Below are 20,050 nucleotides of genomic sequence, written 5' to 3'. Positions count from 1 at the left end.
CAGCGTATGAAACAGATTCTACCAAACCACCTCTACGTGTTCAGGTTAATTTCACCCATGTCATGTGATTAAACCACGAGTGCTGCTGTTTTTTTCCAGAGATAGTTACCTTTGTTCTGCAACGTAATAAAAGTAAAGTTTCAAGAACAACCTCCAACATTAAATTTTGTCAGCATTTAGGTAAAACACCTACAAAGACTTTAAAATTGCTAAGAAAGGTGTACGGTGATTCCACCATGGCAAAGTCAAAATGTTGGAGGTTGTTCTTGAAACTCCACTTTTATTACATTGCAGAACAAAGGTAACTATCTCCGAGAAAAACAGCAGCACTCGTGGTTTAATCACATGACATGGGTGAAATTAACCTGAACACGTAGAGGTGGTTTGGTAGAATCCATTTCATATGCTGTAACTTCAAATACATGCTTTTGTTGTCATAGATTACTGCAGTCCCCAAACTTTCGGATTGTACCACGTATTACTGAAATATGAATTTCATTACAAAATTTTAGAATTTCATGTTCTTAAAGTATTTCATCTAATAATGAAATGTTAATATCTCAAAGTTTTAATCCAGAATTAAAACTTAATTTCTCTAACATTTTTAATATTTTTATGATTTTTCTATGACTAGTTTATTTCTACTGACATACAATTATTAGATTTATTTTCTTTTATAAAAAAGGGGCAATGAACCTGTATACAATGCACTAGATATTAAAAATTTATTAAATATTAATATGCAAATTTTCAAAAATATTCATACTTCAATTGTAGAATAAGGTTAGAACAATTTTAAAAACTAAAAAATACACACACAGAATTACATAAACAATAAAACAAATTATTAAATTCTTTAATCAATAAAAAGTTAAGGCTAAATGCATTCTTATGAAAAATGTAAATCAAACTTACTTTCCAAGAACAATGTTAGACATAGTAGCATTTAACATTTCATCTCCTAGGCTCATTTCAAAATAAAGACCATCATTCAAAATCACAGCACTAAAATAATTATGATGAGGTTCATTTCCAGAAGCATAAAATAATAATGAATTTGGAAAATATGCCTATTAAATAAACTTTCTGTTAATTTCTTAATATCTTAAAGATTATTATTATTGCAATCAATTTATACAACATTCACATCAGAAAAAGTTTTAGAAATGATCTATAATATTAGCCAACTGCTACTGAAAATTTTCTTACATATCATCAATTAATATAAAAACAATACTCATAACACTCAATAGCATATTAATCAACAGTTTGGTTATCTTAAAAAATTAAAAATAATAAAGATTTTTAATTGATCTGAGAAAATAGTTAACAGGTTGATCAGCCTGCAAAAGACCAGCTTGGGTAACACTATAATAATAAATGAAAACAGTAAAATCTGTATAAATTGGAATTGCATGGTAATAAATTATTATTATTATTTTTTTCGTTTTGGCAGATTTCCACTATGAATAGATTTTAGTATTTTTTCTTTTTAATGCAATTAACCACTTGATAAACTGGAATATATTAATAATACACAACCAAAATTCAGCACATAAAAGGAACCTTAATGCATAAATGAGCAAATGTTTTCTTTGTTTTAAATAACCATAATCAGGTTAGATTAGTTTCTAAAATAGAATGAACATGACAGAAAATACAACTTTAAAAATTAGAATATGTTGATTGGAGAATGCCGTATACATGGTGACATCAGAGAAAAATTAAGTGATGTGAAACTTCCATGTGGAAGAAAAGAAGTTTGCCTCTTTTGAAGTTAATAGCAGAAGCCTTTCTAGAGGCTTCATAAATTCGAATTTTTCCATTTATGTACTTAGCTGGACTGGTTATTGGTATAATAAAGGATGTGGCTACATATGATGCTAGAGCAGTGATGTGAGGCCTTTTTTATGGATGTATGATGCATTTTGAGGCATGTAGTCAATGAATGTGCTTTAGTTCCCATGTATTCAACTGCTGGTTGACTCTTATTGATGAGAAGAATGATGTATACACCAAATAACTATTTCATTTCAGGGATGGTCTTTGGCTTCCTTGAGTAATACAAAAATTGTAGGGCTCCTTCTAAAGGTGAGGCGTACATTGTTATATCTCACAATATCTTTGTAGAGGTCAAAAAGCCTTTTGTAAGTAACTGTTTTGGAAGTCTTTTTCTGAAAGAGAATATGAGGTATAGCAGGATGGTAGTGATGAATGAGACCTTTGATGATGTTAGAGGAATAGCCATGCTTAAACAAAACACCATCGTCAAACCGATATATTTAAAGCTATCCTCCAACTAATGCCAAATATTATTGGCTAAAAATGGCTAAATATATTAATAATAACCATGCTGGCCAATAGCCATGCTTATTGGCCAGATGAGCAATGTACTGGAGTTGTTCTTTTTTCCAGCTGTGGAAGAGTGAGAGAAGGTTTTTTAATGAGAGGTCTGAAAGCAGGCACCTTGTATTTGTATGGATAGTGGGAGGGAGCTAGGATGAAGAGTCATGGATAGCTTCCTGTACACTTTTGTTGAGATGTGGCCTTTATGAGTGATAAATATAGATCAAGAAAGTGCATCTCATATCCCTATGGTTTTTGCATTACTCAAGGAAGCCAAAGACAATCCTGAAATGAATCCCCTACCTGGAGTATACATCGTCCTCCCTCTTACCAATTACCGAGTCAACCAGTGGTTGAAGACATGGGAGCTACAGCATATTCATTGACTACATGCCTCAAAGAACATCATACATCCATCCAAAAATGCCTCACCACTACTGAGCAGCATATACAACTGCATCCTCAATCATACCAACAACCAGATCCATCTAAATACAGTATTTGGAAAAACTATAAATTTATAAAGTTACTAGAAAACCTTTGCTATCCACTTCAAAGATGCAGACTTTTTCCCTTACACATGGAAGTTTCACATTGTTTAATTTTTCTCTTATGTTACCAGATGTCTTCATATATACAGCATTCTCCAATCAATGACATATGATACATTTTTAAAATTGTATCTTCTGTCATGTTCATTCTATTTTAGAACTAATCTAACTTGATAATGACCATTTAAAATGATAAATGTTTCTTTGTTTGTTTCTGCATTAAGGTTCCTTTTATGTGTTGGTTTTTTGGCACAATACAAAGTATGAGGATACCTTAACGGAACTCAGACACATACAACAAATGGCAACTATGCATGGGTACAGCAAGAACCTAATATATAACATCGCACGCACGTGCGCGCAGGGGAACAAAAACAACAGGCACGCAGAAGTGGTGGGGCCGGAGGATAACAACATAAGGAGGAAAGTTGTAACGTATAACAGCCACCTTGATGGAATATATAGACAAATTTCAAACATCACAAAAACCAAGATGGCATATTGTAGGCCACCATCGGTATATGACCTACTCCGCAATGGAAAGGACCCAATAGACTTAAATCACGCTCCAGGAGTGTATGAGATCCCTATGTGGGACAGCAGATTTAATAATAACATGGTCTATGTAGGCTCTACAAAACGCTCCCTGCAACAACGGTTGAAGGAACACCGGTACGACATAGAGAAACGCAAATATACCACCGCCCTGGCGCGGGCAACTACGGAACCTGGTATCACTGCGGATCTAGGAAATGCTCGTATCATAAGACTCACCCACCGCACAGACCAGCTTAGAACAATGGAAACACTAGAAATTTACAAGGCTGGATTGAAAAACACATGCGTTAACTATAAAGATGCGGCTAGCATTTCACAAGCGTGGAAATACTGCTATGAAGGGAAATCACAAGATATTTGAGTCGTAAAGCATTCATTTCAACGATTATGTAGTAAATTTTCACCGAGATTTTCTCACGTGCCTTAGCGTCATAGCACGAGAGAATGTTCCTTCAACAAATTTAACCGTTTCACAGTAATTTGAATCGGAAGGCATTCGATGTATACGTTCTAATTCTACACGTTCATTCATTATATTCCTGAAGATGGCCCAGGGTAGGCCGAAAACGTTAGAACAAACGTAAAAGAAATTAACTGGAAGGATTAAGGCTATATCAGAAGAAGTACATTCATCCAGTACATTTGATTGATGTGAGTTGGAATTTTTGGACTTTTATTATTACTATTTTTTTTATTATTAAACTATATCCAATAAATGTCCCATAGTTATATTTTTTATAGTAAAATCACTTTAACATTACAAGTGACAGCAAACTGACTTTTCATACACTTCCAGCAGTGACAGCTGCATCTTTGCTATTTATGTATATCCCTCTTCACGAGCAATGGCAAAACAATGACAACTCTGGACCAATATACAATAGAGCCTAGGGTGTTAGTGCAATGGGATGATGCCAAATTAATTAAGAAACCCTGGACACTGATAACCAAGAATACTAAAAACATGGGAGATATATATGAGCTCACAATGTGAGCTCATATATATCTCCCATGTTTTTAGTATTCTTGCCCATTATATATATATACAGTAGAGCATCGATTATCCGACCCCCGATCAACCGTCACATCGGTTAACCGACTGCGTTCTAGTCGGCAAATTCAAATGTCCGCTAGTGGTGTGCGCTACAATATTTGGCTATGTCTTGGCTACTTTAATATTATTTTTTGTTAAATTTTTGCGTGTTTTAGCTGGCAACACTGGCTCGACCATGAAAGGAGGCCAGTATTTAAACGAGGCTGAATTTTTCTATTTTTATTTTGTGCAAAATAAAGAAATAACTTTTAACGATGCAATAGCAACGATTATTATTTTTTAAAAAAATTTGTTAGGCTTAACATCGATGAAAATTCAACGCAAAGAAGGTTAATAGCGATATACTAATATAGTATACTAATAATGTATTTTTTCATACTTTTCGGTTATCCGTTTTTCAGTTATCCGACCAACCCCAGTCCCCAACTGAGTCGGATAATCGATGCTCTACTGTATATATATGCCCATTGTGAGCTCATATATATCTGCCATGTTTTGCAAAATGCTTATTTATATATGTATAAATAGCAAGATGCAAAAGTAATTTCCACTGCTTGGAAATATCACTCGTAGACAATCCATTACTTAGAGATATGATTTAATATCATAGTTTTGCAGCTATTTATTCATTTGACACTATTACATTATTTTAAGTTATAATTTTTATTTTTATAAAATTATTATAGAGCCTATTAAAAAAAATTTTGACATTGGTGACACTGGTTGATAACATAGTAATATGAAAAACAGACTGTTTTAAAAGATTTTGGTTCTAAAACCTTATTTTTTTGAAAAACATTTCAAGTTCCTTTGACTAAAAAGAAGTGTCTTCTATAGAAGCTTGACACTTGTTCCTGAATGTGGCCAAAAACATTTGCATTTTTCTTTTACAATGTTGTCACACTGCTGGAAGCACACAAAAGGTCAGTTTGTTGTCACTTGAATAGTAGTTCCAGCTTTAATTTTATATGTTACTTTAACATACTTAAAATAAATTTCATTACTAGGTTTAAGTCAAATTGATTCCAACTAAAGATGAGAGTATTCAAATGCAAGAATTGAGAACTGTTCACTTGTGTATGTCTCCCCTCACTATGCCATAATTAGAAAAATGATCATTGTAATACATCAAAATGTCTGATATTATTCAGTTTCTTCCTCTGGAGAACTAACTTTAAACATACATGTTTGGGATTTTATGGGCAAGTGAAATTAGAGAAAAGAAACAAGAGATTAGCCAATTTCCTTCTAAAACAAATTTGTTTACATAAAGAATTCTACATATTTTTCTTACATCATATCTTTTGCAGCGTATAACATGCAAATGATTGGCCACATATTTTTCCAGAGGGGAGAGAGAGAGTATGTAAGAATTCTGCAGGTGGGAAAATATTGATAAATACCTCAGTCCTTCAGAGCAGTCTCAGAAGAAACATTCCAATTGTACAATACATTTGGCAGTGCTGGAAGATCAATGGTTATTTGAACTAAACTTTTTATTTTGTTAGGAGATGATTTGGGGATAATGAGAAGACTTGATCTAATCATTAAGGACAGACTTCATCTTGGTTGAACTTAACTCTCTGGGTTAATGTCTCTTCATTTGACTCAGATTTCTCAAAGATTACCCTTGGATACTATATACTAGTCCTTTTTGGTGGACAGCTCTCATTTCACTTTGATTCTCAAACTATCATTGAAAGTTTACAGGAATCATCTGCTTCCAGAACTATTAATTAATAAATTTAAATTAATAGTTCTGGAAGCAAAGATCAAATGAAGGTTCAGGTAGCTTAATTGACAATGCATCTGTATGGTAAGCAGATCCAAAACCACAATAAGATCACCTGTAAAACATCACTATCTACACTGACAGCAAGACTGTTCTGCAGCAATCTTTAAAAACAACAACAAGCTCCCCATTCCCTACAAGATCATCACTCTGCTTAACCAGTTAAATAATCTCCAATTTAACATTTCCTTCAACTGGTCAAAGGCCACTCTGGATTCCTGGGAACAAGAAGGCAGATCTGCTTGCCAGGTTAAGTTGCCACCTGCACATACTATTCCACAAGGTCATCCTTCCCAGATGGGTCATCCACCAGCATAAACATTTAACTGAATCTGAGTGGTAAAAATGTTGGAACAGCGACCAGCATGGGATGAATAACCTACTAGTTTATCCCAAACATCTCTATCAGACAAGATATGAAATACCTACAGACTTGTCACATCATCAAATAGCTACTAACTGGACACAGGAACTTCAGTACATACCTTCTTCAGTTCTTCACAAAGGTAACAGACAATGCCAATGCAATCTTAAGGACAAAGACAACCTCCACCACATTATCTACTTGTGTCCTTCTTACAGCAATGAGCGGAAACACCTCATCAACGCTGTTACAAATGAGGACCACCATTAGCCTGTATGCCCAAGGTGTTGGTAAGCTCCAAGAACATCTTCACAGCCTACACCACTTTTTGCAAAACCTACAAACCTTTCACATTATAATCTATAATTACAGTTTCCTGACTATGGACCTCTTCCTATGTCAGTGAATGTTGTAATAATGTTGTAATTGTAATCCATTATTGTAATCCTTATTAATCCTGATTAATGTTGTAATGCTTGGCCACATCACCTGGAAGCAACGCACACTATCATGTAATCGTGAATAAGGCAATCTTTCTTTTGTATATATACATCTATGTCATGTATATGAATTTTTCTCAATGAACAGATACCAACAGCAATGATGAGACCCCCTCAACCTCTTCTTCCCTTTCTTCCACCCTTTCTTTCCCATTCCATCCCTCCTTCCTAATCAACATCCCTCTAACACTCTCTTCTTCCACCACCTTTTCTCCCTGGCTATGCCTTATGGTTCAGCCTCTACCTCTTTCTTCAGGTGTATGGTAAGCAGAAGTTGTAGGTTCAAACCATGTTATGGCCTCATTCTTTTCTTCCAGAAATTTCTAAATTAAAAATTAATTTACTATAAATATTAAAATTAATACAAGATGACAGCAAACCTCTAGTCAAATTAATTACTTGTAGTAACTTAATGCAGCCTAAAAAATAGCATGATAATTCAGTAATGATTTGGAGTAAATTAATTAAATCAGGTTAGGAGTTCTTGTTATTATATATATATATGTATCTCAAATGGATTCTTATGAGCTCACAGAACAGCAAATAAGACAATTCAAGTACAAGAACTAGTAGAACTAGCAGCCTACAAAGGAAGGTCGTCTCCGAAATTTGTGTGAATTGTTCAAGGACTGCTGATGGTGCGAACGGTGAAAAAGGAGGACAACATGCAAAGTTATTTCTTTGTAAAAATCGTATTTATATTTTTATTAAATACAAGAACTAGTGTTTCACTTCTTTCATTGGAAATTCTAATTGCATTACAGTAATACTAACACCAAGTTATTCTGTGATCTAGTTTCTTGAAGAATTTTAATACCCTAATTAATCATTGACTTCAATTTCTAATTATCAACAACTTAATAGATTTGTTCTTGAATATTCAATACTTACTAATCCATACAAGGCAAATGGGAAGCACTGTTACCATATTCTCATTGTTTTCATAAATTATACTTGTCTGTTCTCAAGACTTGATTCTCAAAAACTCATAGTAATTCATTCTTGATTATGAAAAGTATTTGATTCTACCCCAAGTTAATTCTAACAAAGATCCTGTGTCCATATGTTTCCTCACTTCATGACCTTCGTTTCTCTAACACAATTCAAAATTGTTTATACAATACAGTTTTTCATGCTATACAGTGACCATTATATTTCACTATTGGTCTACAATTAAAATCTTATTTTAAAATCTAATTTTCCACTTTATTTGGGTGAAGTTCTTCATACCCAAATACTTCTATTTCTACATTGAACAGGGTTCCGGCTTATAGTAAAAATTTAACATAGAAAATTACTCCATTTTGAAGAATGTTTTCTGTTTAGGCAGGTTTTACTGTATATATATGCATATTTATATGCACATACATACATATACAGTAAAACCTGCCTAAACAGAAAACATTCTTCAAAGTGGAGTAATTTTCAAATTTTTGGCACATGTATATTTATATATACATACATGTGCCAGAAATTTGGTGGTATACCAATATTAAGCCCAGTAAATATAACTTTTTTACCCTGATACTATATATGCATAATCAGGAATAATATACTTACAATAATTGATATATGGTGGTAAGTAGGAAAAAAAAAACTACAAAAAGTGGTTTTGATATTAGGGAAAAAAGCAAGAATTTAAATAAAATTAAAAAAATCAGAGTGATGCAGAAGTGAATTTAACCAGGAGGCTATATTGGTCCAGTTTTAATGTCAAGTTGTATGACTTACTATCAAACACTCACAACACTCTGATAATATCTGGCTTAAATTTCCAAATAATTAGGATATCATCCACATATCAGGGATATAGGATGATTCTTGGCATAAGTTCCTGCAATATTCTTTCTTCTAAGGCCCTTACCACTATTCACATAGGTCCCCGAGGACTTTCCATGGAAATGTTGCATTTTTGCAGGTAAGTCTGATTGTTAAATGTAAAGAAGGACATGTAACAGTTTGTGTGGAAGCACATCAAGAAATCAAATACTGTCTTGATGTGCTTCGTGCGACTAATGGTGCCCATATAGAGATGTATTAAATGAGGTAGAAAAATGAAAACCATTGAGTACAATAGAACAAGTCTAAGATATCTTATCAATTGCCTTTGCAATAAACTTTTTAAGTTGTAAAGAGACTTTACGGACACCCTGTATATATATGCAGTGTAGGATAAACTCCATTTCTAGCCATCACAATAATAATGATAGTGATATTTTGAGTGTTTACAAAATTCTGGATTATAGTTTTTGTAATAATTAAAAACTGAAGTCAGTCAAAAAATCACCTAATATTCACTTTTGTGTTCCAGAATATAGCCCATGATGATCTGATCTTTCTTTTAGGCTACTTGGTCACCAAAAAATTTTAAAACATTTCCTTAAAACATGAAAAAGTAGAAAACTATTTTAAAACTCTTTGGCAACCAAGTAGCTAAAAAGAAAGATCAGATCATTACGGGTTATATTCTGGAACATGAAAGTGAATAACAAGTGAAAGTGAATAAAAAGTGACTTTTTTCAATGGACTTCAACTTTAATTTAAAATATTTTGAATTGTAGCATAAAAAATCTGCAGAAAGCTGTTTTCTCATTATATAAATATCTAGATATCATTAATTTTGATAACTTGACCTGCAAAAATTCCAAAATATCTGTTCTTACAGAAAGGAACCGATTTGCAAACCCCTGATGTAAAATATTTATTTAGCAACTCATAACTTTATTAATCATTACGATTAATTTTTAACATACAAGTTATTTTAATTTTACGGTTCTAATATTAGATTAAATATATCAAATTAAAATATTAACATCTAATATTTAAGTGTTTTAATTTTTTAAAATTAGAACTGTAGAGTGAGGATAAATGATAAGAAGTTTATCCTTGCCTTTGATTATTGCCACCACTGACTTTTAAGAAATATATTATTTCTTAATAAATATTAAAATTTATATTAATCGTTATATTTATTAAAATTTAATCAAAAGAAAGAGGCAAAGAAAAGGTGAGATCTGATGGAAAGATCTGAAGATAAAGAAACTTATCATTTGGCAAATAAAATGACTAAAAAGGCAGTATCTATTGTGAAAGCAAAGGCTTTAGAAGATGCTTATAAAGTTTTTGAAAGGAAACGTGGTGAAAGGCAGTTGATGAGAATTGCCAAAGCAAGAGATAAGGCATCAAAAGATTTTACCTCTATTAAATTGATTAAAGATGATAAAGGAGTGGTATTACAGATTACGAAAAGGGTCAAGGAAAGATGGAAAGAATATTTTAGGAATTTATTGAATGAAGAAAACCCCGGAACTTTATACAAGAATAGAGAGACAAATGGAGGAGTGATGCAAGATATTAGCAGAGAAGAAGTGGAGAGTGTGCTTAAGGAAATGAAGATCAGTGCCTACTGCCAAGCAGTAGGCACTGATCAGATTCTGGTTGAGGCTTGGAGAGGTTTGGGTAAGGAGGGGATTGATATCCTCTAGGACCTTATGAAGAAACTCTGGCAGCATGAGATCTCAGATGAAGGGAGAAAGAGTATTCTTGTGCCGATCTTTAAAGGTACATGATTGTGGAAACTACAGAGGTATAAAGTTATTGTCCCATATTAAGAAAATTTGGAAGAAAATTGTCGAAAGAAGGATTAGACAGGAATCTGAGATTGGAGAGGGACAGTTTGGCTTTATGCCGGGGATGGGTATGACTGAGGCTATCTTTGCTTTGAAACAGCTGATGGAAAGGCACAGGAATGCAGGAAGATTTGCACATGATGTTCATAGATCTGGAAAAAGCATATGATAGAGCAAGAGGTATGGAGATGTTTGAGAGAAAAGAATGTTCCAGAAAAATATGTTAGGCTCGTCAAGGAAATGTACGAGGGAGCAGAGACTCAAGTAAGAGTAATGTGGCCATTGCAGAAGGGTTCTCTGTTAATGATGGCTTACATCAGGGATCGGCCCTTAGCCCTTATTTGTTTGATCTGATAATGGGTGCGTTGGTTTGTGACGTGAAGTGTGGTGCTCCGTGTTTGCAGATGATATTGTGCTGTGTGAACCTTCCCAAACCAAGGCTGAGAAGAAACTAGAAGAGTGGAGGAAAGTTTTGAAAGAAAGAGGCATGAGGATTAGCAGAACTAAAACAGCTTATATGGCTCTGAATGGCAGGGATGAATGCAATATTAAAATCCAAAATGTGCCACTTCCTATGGTTCCAAGTTTTAAGTATCTAGGGGCTTTTGTCAAGATGAAGAGGATTGAACTTGGAAGTGTAAAATAGAATTCAATGTCAATGGTTGAACTGAAGGAAGCTGAGCAGTGTGTTATGTGACAAGAAAGTTAGCTGCAAACTAAAAGGTAAATTATACAAATTGGTTGTTAGACCTGCAATGTTGTATGGGGCTGAGACATAGGCAATCACAAGAGCCCAATAAAGAAAGATGGAGGTGGTGGAGATGAAAATGTTGAGATGGATGTGTGGTGTGTCAACAAAAGATAGAATAAGGAATGAGTTTATTAGAGGTTCTGTTAAGGTGGATCCCTTGAACAGCAAGAATGCAGGTTGAGGTGTAGAGCAAAGTAGTGAGGATTATGTTGGAAAGAGAATCAGAAAACTGGTAGTGAAAGGAAGGAAGAAGAGAAGACCAAGGCTGCATTGGAAAGATAAGGTGGAGGAAGACTTGAATCAGAGAGGACTTAAGAGAGAAGATGCCCTCAATAGGAAGAAATGGAAGAAACATATTAGAGAAGGAAATGCCAACCCCACATAAACATGGAAAAAGGCAAAGATGAAGACGAAGTCATTAAAATTTAATCTATATTAAAATTTATTTATTTATTTGAAAACAGTAGAGAACTGTTATAAACAATACAAAATATACAAAAGATTTTTAAAAATTAACAGTAAATTTCAGTTAACACTTACTTTGAAAGAAATACCTAATTTATTTATTTCAGAATGAATTCGACTACTCCAATCATAAATTCTGTAAGTTAAGCGTGAATATCCAAAGAGAGTAATGGCAGTTAATCCTATTTATAGAAAAAATTCTATTTTAAATTAATATTATCTAATATTGCTTTAATTTTCTTTTTAATTTTAATAATTAGAAGTAACTATAAAAATGTTCATTGTATTTACCTCTTTGTTCACATATATTTCCTTCATATTGAGATCCAAAACAATTACAGCTGATCCTGGTATAATGATTTAGACAGTTTCCATTATTTTCACAAATATTCCCTGTTAAACATAAGTCTATACAACCGTTTTCTATACTAGAAAACTTTACAGATGGTCTGGACAAATTTAAATTTGTCTTGTAAAACTCAATATTTCCTATACACCCAATAAATTTTTCATAATTATAAAGTTGACTTGAACTTGGCATAACATCAAATCCTATAAAATTATGAAAACAAAAAGCAATATTAGATATAATTTTTATTTTAAATCAAAATTTATTAAAACTAATATAAGCAATAAATTTAAGAAATAAATTACTGCAGAAGATCTAGTAAATAAAAAATATTTTGAACTGTATTTTTATAACAACTATAAAACTACAGTTTTTGCAAATTTACATAATTAAAAAATAGTACGTTAGAGCCTGGGAAGTGGAAGAATGTGTAAAAGCTCTCCTCACTAATGCTTTGTGCACCACAGTTTTTTTTTTTTCCACTCCCCAAGCTCTTGCTGTTGCCAAATTAAGGTTTATAGAGAGCATAGCCAATGCACATTTTTACCACATTACACATGGATTGATTGAACGTTATCAACGGACGCAAGCAGGATTCACCCCAGTTGGCTTGCTGAGAGATAACCAAATGGAGGATGTGGAGTGGGTCCCTGTTACAATTTCAGCATACAGTGATCTTAAGTACAACCGTACTTAAGATCACTGTATACTGAAATTGTCAAAAAATGCTGGGTTCATATTGCATTCAGGATGTGCCTGACTACTTTTGACATGCTGCATAGTAGAAAAACTCTCACAACCCAAACAGACTCCCTGGCATACATAGTGTTCCCATTAGAGACAACAGGTGTGAGAGGAATCTGGTATACATTGGATCAACAAAGCGCCCCATGCGTATCAGGTTACAAGACCATCTCACTGATATACAACATGCAAGAACTACTATGGCCCTCTCTACATACATCACAGATCCTGACATTGTAGCAGACTTCAACCAGGCCAAACTCATCCTCGCCTTGCTCCCCATGGAGCACCTCAGATGGTTGGAGCCCGAGCAGATATTTAAATCTAATTTTACATCATTGTGCATAAATTACAAGGAGGAGATGGTTTTATCAATGGCCTGGCAAGCATTGATTGACAATGCGGTTTGACTGTACACGGAGTCTCGGTTGACAGACTGAATGATCAGGCATAATGTGGGTTTAAAAAACAAACATATGTACTGGTAATTCGAATGCTTGTTTGAATTTGTATATTCCAAAAAAGCTTTTAAGATATTCCATCAGGTGACAGTTATAACACCTGAAGAACTCTGGTGGAGTTGGAAAATTGTTTGCATTCATTTTTGTTTCTGTGCACACCAGTTATTGATTCTAGATGTGTTGTTAGGAAAATTACATATGAGGTTACCAGCCTGCACAAAATGTGTTTTAAATGGTTTTTGATGATGCCGTTTAAATATTTGGTCCATTTTTTTACCAAATTATCTGCCATCTAATCAGATGGCAGATAAACATTTGACATTTAGCTGTGAATGAAACAGTTTCTTAGTGCTAACAGTAGAAACAAATACAATGTCTTAAAAAATTTAAGATATTGTATTTTCAATTGGTGTCTATTTGAGCAATGAAATGGATATTTGGATGGTATGAAATTATGCCATTTCATACCATCTGAGCAAGGGCGTTGCCAGAGGAGGGGGGCAGAGGGGCAGTTGCCCCTCCCTAGACATGCGAAAAAAATTATTTAAATGCTAAGTCATTTATTGCCCGATTTATAATTCCTGTGCGAAAAACCCAAGAAGATTATGTTTTAATTAAAATAATCTTAAAATTTATGAATCGTTTTTATTTTACCTACATACAATTCATATCCTCTATCAATTTATATCATCTTGCCCCCCCGGCTCATTGGCTGGCGATGCCCTTGCATCTGAGTATCACGATAAATGTGACGATGGTAAGCTGAAATAACCAAACTGTTTATATGGTTTTTCGTTTTAATATTTGTTATATTATAGTATTTGATTTATATAACTACAAACATTACATAAAGGTTTATCACACCAAGTGACCAACCTAACACATTTTAAAAATTTTCCTCCTCTACTGTACACAATTTAAAGAATTTTTAAAATGCATTAGATTGGGTACTTGGTGTGATAAACTCTTACATAGGATAACCTTTGTAAATATAAATCAAATACTATAATATAATATAATAGAAGAGTAAGAAGTACAAAATAATCTAATAATCTTAATGTTTGTACATATTTTTGGCCCAGGCAATGCCAGGCTTACCTGCTAGTTATTATCTAAAAGGAAAAATTGTTTGAAAGTTCATAATGACAAGTTAAAATAAGCAAGTAGATAACCCACATCATCATTTAATCCATGCCTGCTTTAAAATTAATTTTTAAATAATAGAAATAGTCTGTGGGATATCCAAACAAAATTAAAGCAACTTAAATGTTTAGATATATCAGAACATGATGATACCAAGTATATCTGTTATTAAACAAACAAACACAAATGCACACAGTATATTAAAAATAACTATACCTCCAAAATAGAAATAAGATGAAATGTTCATTTCATTATGAAATCTTGAATATTTTTCTAATGATGGTAACTGTGCATTTACATATGTACTATCAACATCAATCCTCAAATTTAGTGTTGATAAAATTGCTACTAATGAAACTTCATGCCATTTATCATGATTCAAACCTAAAACAACAAAAAGATTTATGTAGAAATTATATATATACATATTTATTTATTTCTAAATGTTAACTTCATAAAAATGATAACAAATTATTAAGATAAAATAATTAACATTTTGAGCTGATATTAATCAACAAAATTACTCATATATCACTGATATACAAGTAATCAAAAGCATGAACAAGTCAATTTTAACTTTTCTACAAGGAAAAATACCCACTTATGTTTAAACTATAAATATCGCTCATTTCAATAATTTTCATTTATTTTATCAAATATTAAATAATTTTTTATTTGTATAAAAGAATTCTTTATAAATCAAATTTTAATAATAGTCTAAATTATAAAAAAATATTTAATTTTATTCTATAATTATGTTGTTCAATAAGTGATCATAGATGGAAAACAGAAATAAAATCATTTTCTCTATAAATCTGTTATTGATTTAAAAGTTATTATTTTGATTAATCAATAAGAATTTTCCAAATTTGCTAATACAAAAAAAACACTGCTTCATTAATGTGAAAAACAAATTTTTGAAGACATTTAAGCATTATATTATTATAATTTATTCCTCATTTAAACAAATCACTGTAGTGTATCAAAGGAGTCTGCAACTGATTGCAAAGCTGGCAATGTCATGGACTGATTTTTAAATGACATGAAAAAAGCCTCAGGCCCATAACACAAACATGAAAAACTATAAAAATAACACAAACAATAATTTTCAAATAATTCATAAAACTATTTTCTGAGACTAAATCATTGCTCATCTATCCTTTTTTTTAGCTGCAACAACCATTGTAGATAAAAAACAATAGTTCTGGCATAGTTCTTCAGTCAGAAATCACTGAATGAACAACTATGCCAGATGTAACATAAATATGCATATTGTTGCACAATTTTTTAGTATTACATGAAGATGCATAATAATTAATTAATATGAATGGAAGAAAATAGCCCTGTGTGTGGTTTAAAACTCATTAGGTGAGTTAATAATAACCATTTCCACAATCCATAAAGATATTTAAGTAGAGAAATGCAAAAAATAGTTCTGTACACTAAAAAGTAGAATCAATGAACTAGACGACTTGGCCATCATTGCTACTCATTAGTATTTACATTAATTATGACATTTAAATAAGGTGAAATTTCTTTTTGGCTTAAAAACATCCAAAAAAACCAGCATATAGGAAATAATTTAATAATAGAATTAACATTTTTGACAGTATTTAACAATTATTGTCAGGTTTTTAGAATTATACATGAATAGAATTCAAAAACAAAAATTTAAATATATAATAATAATATAATAATTCTTTATTGTTTGAACCTTAGTTCATTACAAAGGGGTTACATAAAGCTGAGGTTAGTGCAACAAAATAAGTTAATATAACAGATTGATACAAGATATTACAAATGAAACACATACAGTGATACACAAAACTGAAGTTAGTACAATTTAACAAATTAATGTAATAGCTTAGTACAAGATAATATAAAATAAAATATACAATAATAATCATTTTTTGAAAAATGTGATATATTGATTATATCTTTCTGGGATTTAAATCTTATCAAATATTTTTTTCTGCTTGTTTCAATTTTTATACATTAAAAGAATATGTTCCAAGTTTCATACACCTACATAGTACAATTACTACAAAATTTCACAGGATTTATTATTAGACTACTATTACATGTCAAAATATAATTTTGACTACATCAAATTTGCAGTATTGAATGTTTTACATGATAGTTTATGTCCATAAACAAATAATCCTCACACATAAAAGCTGTTTTAACACTATGATATAATTGAAAATGTTTGTTTTTTTCCAGCAAAGACTAATCTTCTTGTATGGCTTGTTCACAGCACACTCTTATAATTAACATTTGATAGCTTTCAATTAAATGAGGATCTTGAGACAACCATAGGAAAGATAAACATGTTGACCTAGCAAAGTTTTCAGCACCAACGACCAATTGTATGTAGAATTATCCATCATTGGACACATTTTATACAGTTTATTATATGCTAATTTAGCATAACTTTTATCATCTAATTTCAAAAGTCTAATCCAAAATGAAACTATTGATTTTATTATTATTACTGATATTCTAGAAACACCAAGTTCCAAACATAACATGTAAGCTGGAATTTTATGGTATAACGTAAAAATTGTAAAGGCTGTAAATGCTGATTATTAAAAAAACCTTTTCTCTCTGGGTGATTGTCTGCTACCCTTCTTGAATACCATTACTTTTGTTTTAAAAACATTTATAGTTAATCAACTCCATCCAATGAACAAAGTGATAATACATCTCACTAACCTTGTATAGCTTTGCAGGTAAAAAACTCAGAACGTATCACAAATGTTTTCGACCCACTCTATAGGGTCTTCTTCAGGTGTCATATAAATATTTTCTGGTTTTATTCTAATTTTCAAATTTCCAGTTTCCAATGTTTTCTATCCTCAAATTTATTTTTCAAATATTTAAATTTTAAAAGATTCGAAAAATGCAACTCTCTTGACTCCTTGTCAGTCCTGACCATCGTGTGCCTGTCAGAGACCTTACAATTGCAGCCCATGCGGTAAAATGATAATGTTATACACAAAACTAAACTAAAATTTTGAAGGCTTGAAACTACACTCAGTTATCACCACTCTTGGATATGAAACATCCAAAGTATTATAAGCTAAACACTAAATTTTCAGATGCCCATTTTTTTGAATTGCTTGAGAAGTGAGTCCTGTTATTTGGACAAGGAGCTGTTTGTATGTACTCACCAAAGTTCTGTTCAAATCAGAGACCTGAACACCTGGCTTTCTCCTTGTAAGTGACAGTTTAACATGTTACTTTTGCTTTCTGGATACCAAATTGATAAGGCTACTGGCGCCTGCATTAATTAGTAAGTAAAACTGGCGGCAATAAATAATAATTCGAAATGGTGAAAAAAGTTAAAAACTGGTGAAATGTAACAATATTTTTAAATTTTCCAGAGCGACCCCTGGAGTATGGAGTATTTTCTGTAACTTTATGTTATACTATAAGAATATTTTTATAGACTATAACTATTTTAATGGTCCTCTTAGCTCATATGCCATTAATATGACAGTACTCCAAAGTAATACTTGATAAGAAACTTATTTTATTTCAGGGATGATTCATTTAAGTTCATTTCAATGTTGATTTTTCTAAGGTTCAGTTAAGTCAACAGGTCCTGTAGGATTACTTTGCCAATTTTAAACTTTTTAAACTTAATTTTAAAAATATTTAAACAATACTTAATGTTTTGTTTTCTCATATACATCAACGAATGATTTTAATTTTATGCACAATTTTTACTTCTTTTTATCATTTGTTATTAATTTTACATATTCTTTTTTTATGTCATACTTCTGCTGCTTTGCATTTTAGCCTTTTGCATTCTATTTTATTTTTTGTCAATTATATTTGTATTTTATTGGGATCTTGTTGCTCTTTTGGGAAGTCTTGACATGCTTTGGAGCAGTGCTTAATTGTGGAAGGAAAAAGCCAGTATTTTAAAAATATCTAAAATGTTTTTGAATATTTCAAATTTTCTGAATTATTTGAAGTACTCAATATTTCAAATCCAATTAAGGTATTTAAAAATACAAATACTCTGAATTTTCCAGGAAAAATATTTCAAATAGAATACTAAATACTTCCAAAATATTTGAAATAAAAACTGTCCAAGTCTGATCATAAAGCTAATACATAAGAGAATTTGTAAAATATAAAATCATGGTAGCATTATAATTTAATTTAAATATTTTTCTTTTAAATATAATTTACCTTTCCCTACATGAAAAGAATCTGCTGAAAATGTATCAGTTTTATGTATTACTCTCAATTTTGCATTTTCTAAAATTAGATATAATGCATATACTAAACTTCCAGTTGAATCATTCATTCCATGATACATTATAAGACCACTTGGTTGTTTAGTCCTGAAAATAAAATAAATTTTGTTTAAAAAGTGAATTTAATATTCATTATATATATAATGAGTACAAATACTTTTAAATAAGATTTTTATTATATATATAACAAAAATCTTACAGAATTAAAATCAAGTTATAAAATAGATAAAGAGAAGAGAGACAACATTCAACAACAGAGGAACACAAACATGTTATTTTAAAAAAACACGACAACACAATTGGCTAGCATAGCATTAGAAAAAGAAATTAGTATTAAGTGAAAAGCATATTAATCATTTCATTCATTAATATTATCCTTATGATCTTAGCCTCACAAATATGATCAGCAGATATATTAATTATTATGTAAATTGTTCATCATATTTCCAAGTATATTCTGCTTTCTCACTGCTAAGACAGATTTGATTTTTTTTGCAATTTTATTAGAAAATCATAGTACAAATCATAAAAGAACTGCAACTATCATATTAAAATTTTTTCTTCTGTAATTCATTCATTATAATTGTAATTATGGTTTATTTATATACAAAAAAGAGAAATCTAACATTTGTGTAGAAGTTGAAAAGAATCTATAACATATTTGTAAATTTTAATTCTTGTTGATTCTTATACCAAATAGATGATAGAGACTATGCATTTATTACTCATACAGTTTTTGAGTCACTTTTGAACCATTCTATCCTTGCTGTGTACAATAATCTGTTTCTGGCAAATCCTCTCACCTTTAATTCTGTGCAAAAGTTCATGTACTCCTCTGACATTGAAGAAAATGACTTAGAAAAATACAGGGTAATTCAGGTGGCACTTTATCACAAATGGTGTCACACACGTGTCTGCTTTTGAAATTGTCACTATCACAGGTCATTGTTATGCTAACTTGGAGGAAAAGCAAATATTAGATGATGTGATATTTATACATGATGGAGCATCACCCCATGTTGCTTTTCCTATGAAACAAATGTTACTATCATTATTTGGAGAAAACCATTCG

The 20,050-nt window shown here is 31.6% G+C and overlaps 1 protein-coding gene across 7 annotated transcripts in view; it reads right to left on the bottom strand.

Annotated features, from left to right (window-relative positions):
- LOC136985988 (axotactin-like) overlaps positions 1 to 20,050 on the bottom strand; it is a 219,451-nt gene that overhangs the window by 193,404 nt on the left and 5,997 nt on the right. For 6 of the 7 annotated variants that reach the window (XR_010882413.1, XR_010882412.1, XM_067283415.1 and 3 more), the window contains exons 3-7: positions 18,911 to 19,065; positions 14,924 to 15,091; positions 12,302 to 12,562; positions 12,086 to 12,192; positions 916 to 1,070 (exon numbers count right to left, since the gene is read on the bottom strand). Coding sequence is in view for 5 of the 7 variants with exons in the window: in XM_067283415.1 (XP_067139516.1) it covers positions 916 to 1,070; positions 12,086 to 12,192; positions 12,302 to 12,562; positions 14,924 to 15,091; positions 18,911 to 19,065 (846 nt within the window). In the remaining 2 variants the exon portion in view is untranslated. Of the gene's footprint in view, positions 1 to 915; positions 1,071 to 12,085; positions 12,211 to 12,301; positions 12,563 to 14,923; positions 15,092 to 18,910; positions 19,066 to 20,050 lie in introns of those variants that run through there. The other variant, XM_067283416.1, reaches the window with a different exon arrangement.

The sequence above is a fragment of the Centruroides vittatus genome, unplaced genomic scaffold, assembly GCF_030686945.1.
Source record: "Centruroides vittatus isolate TY-2023 unplaced genomic scaffold, ASM3068694v2 contig_986, whole genome shotgun sequence".
Lineage (NCBI taxonomy): Eukaryota > Metazoa > Arthropoda > Arachnida > Scorpiones > Buthidae > Centruroides > Centruroides vittatus.
Note: the sequence above shows the minus strand (reverse complement) of the source record. Positions and strands in the feature narration are given on the sequence as shown.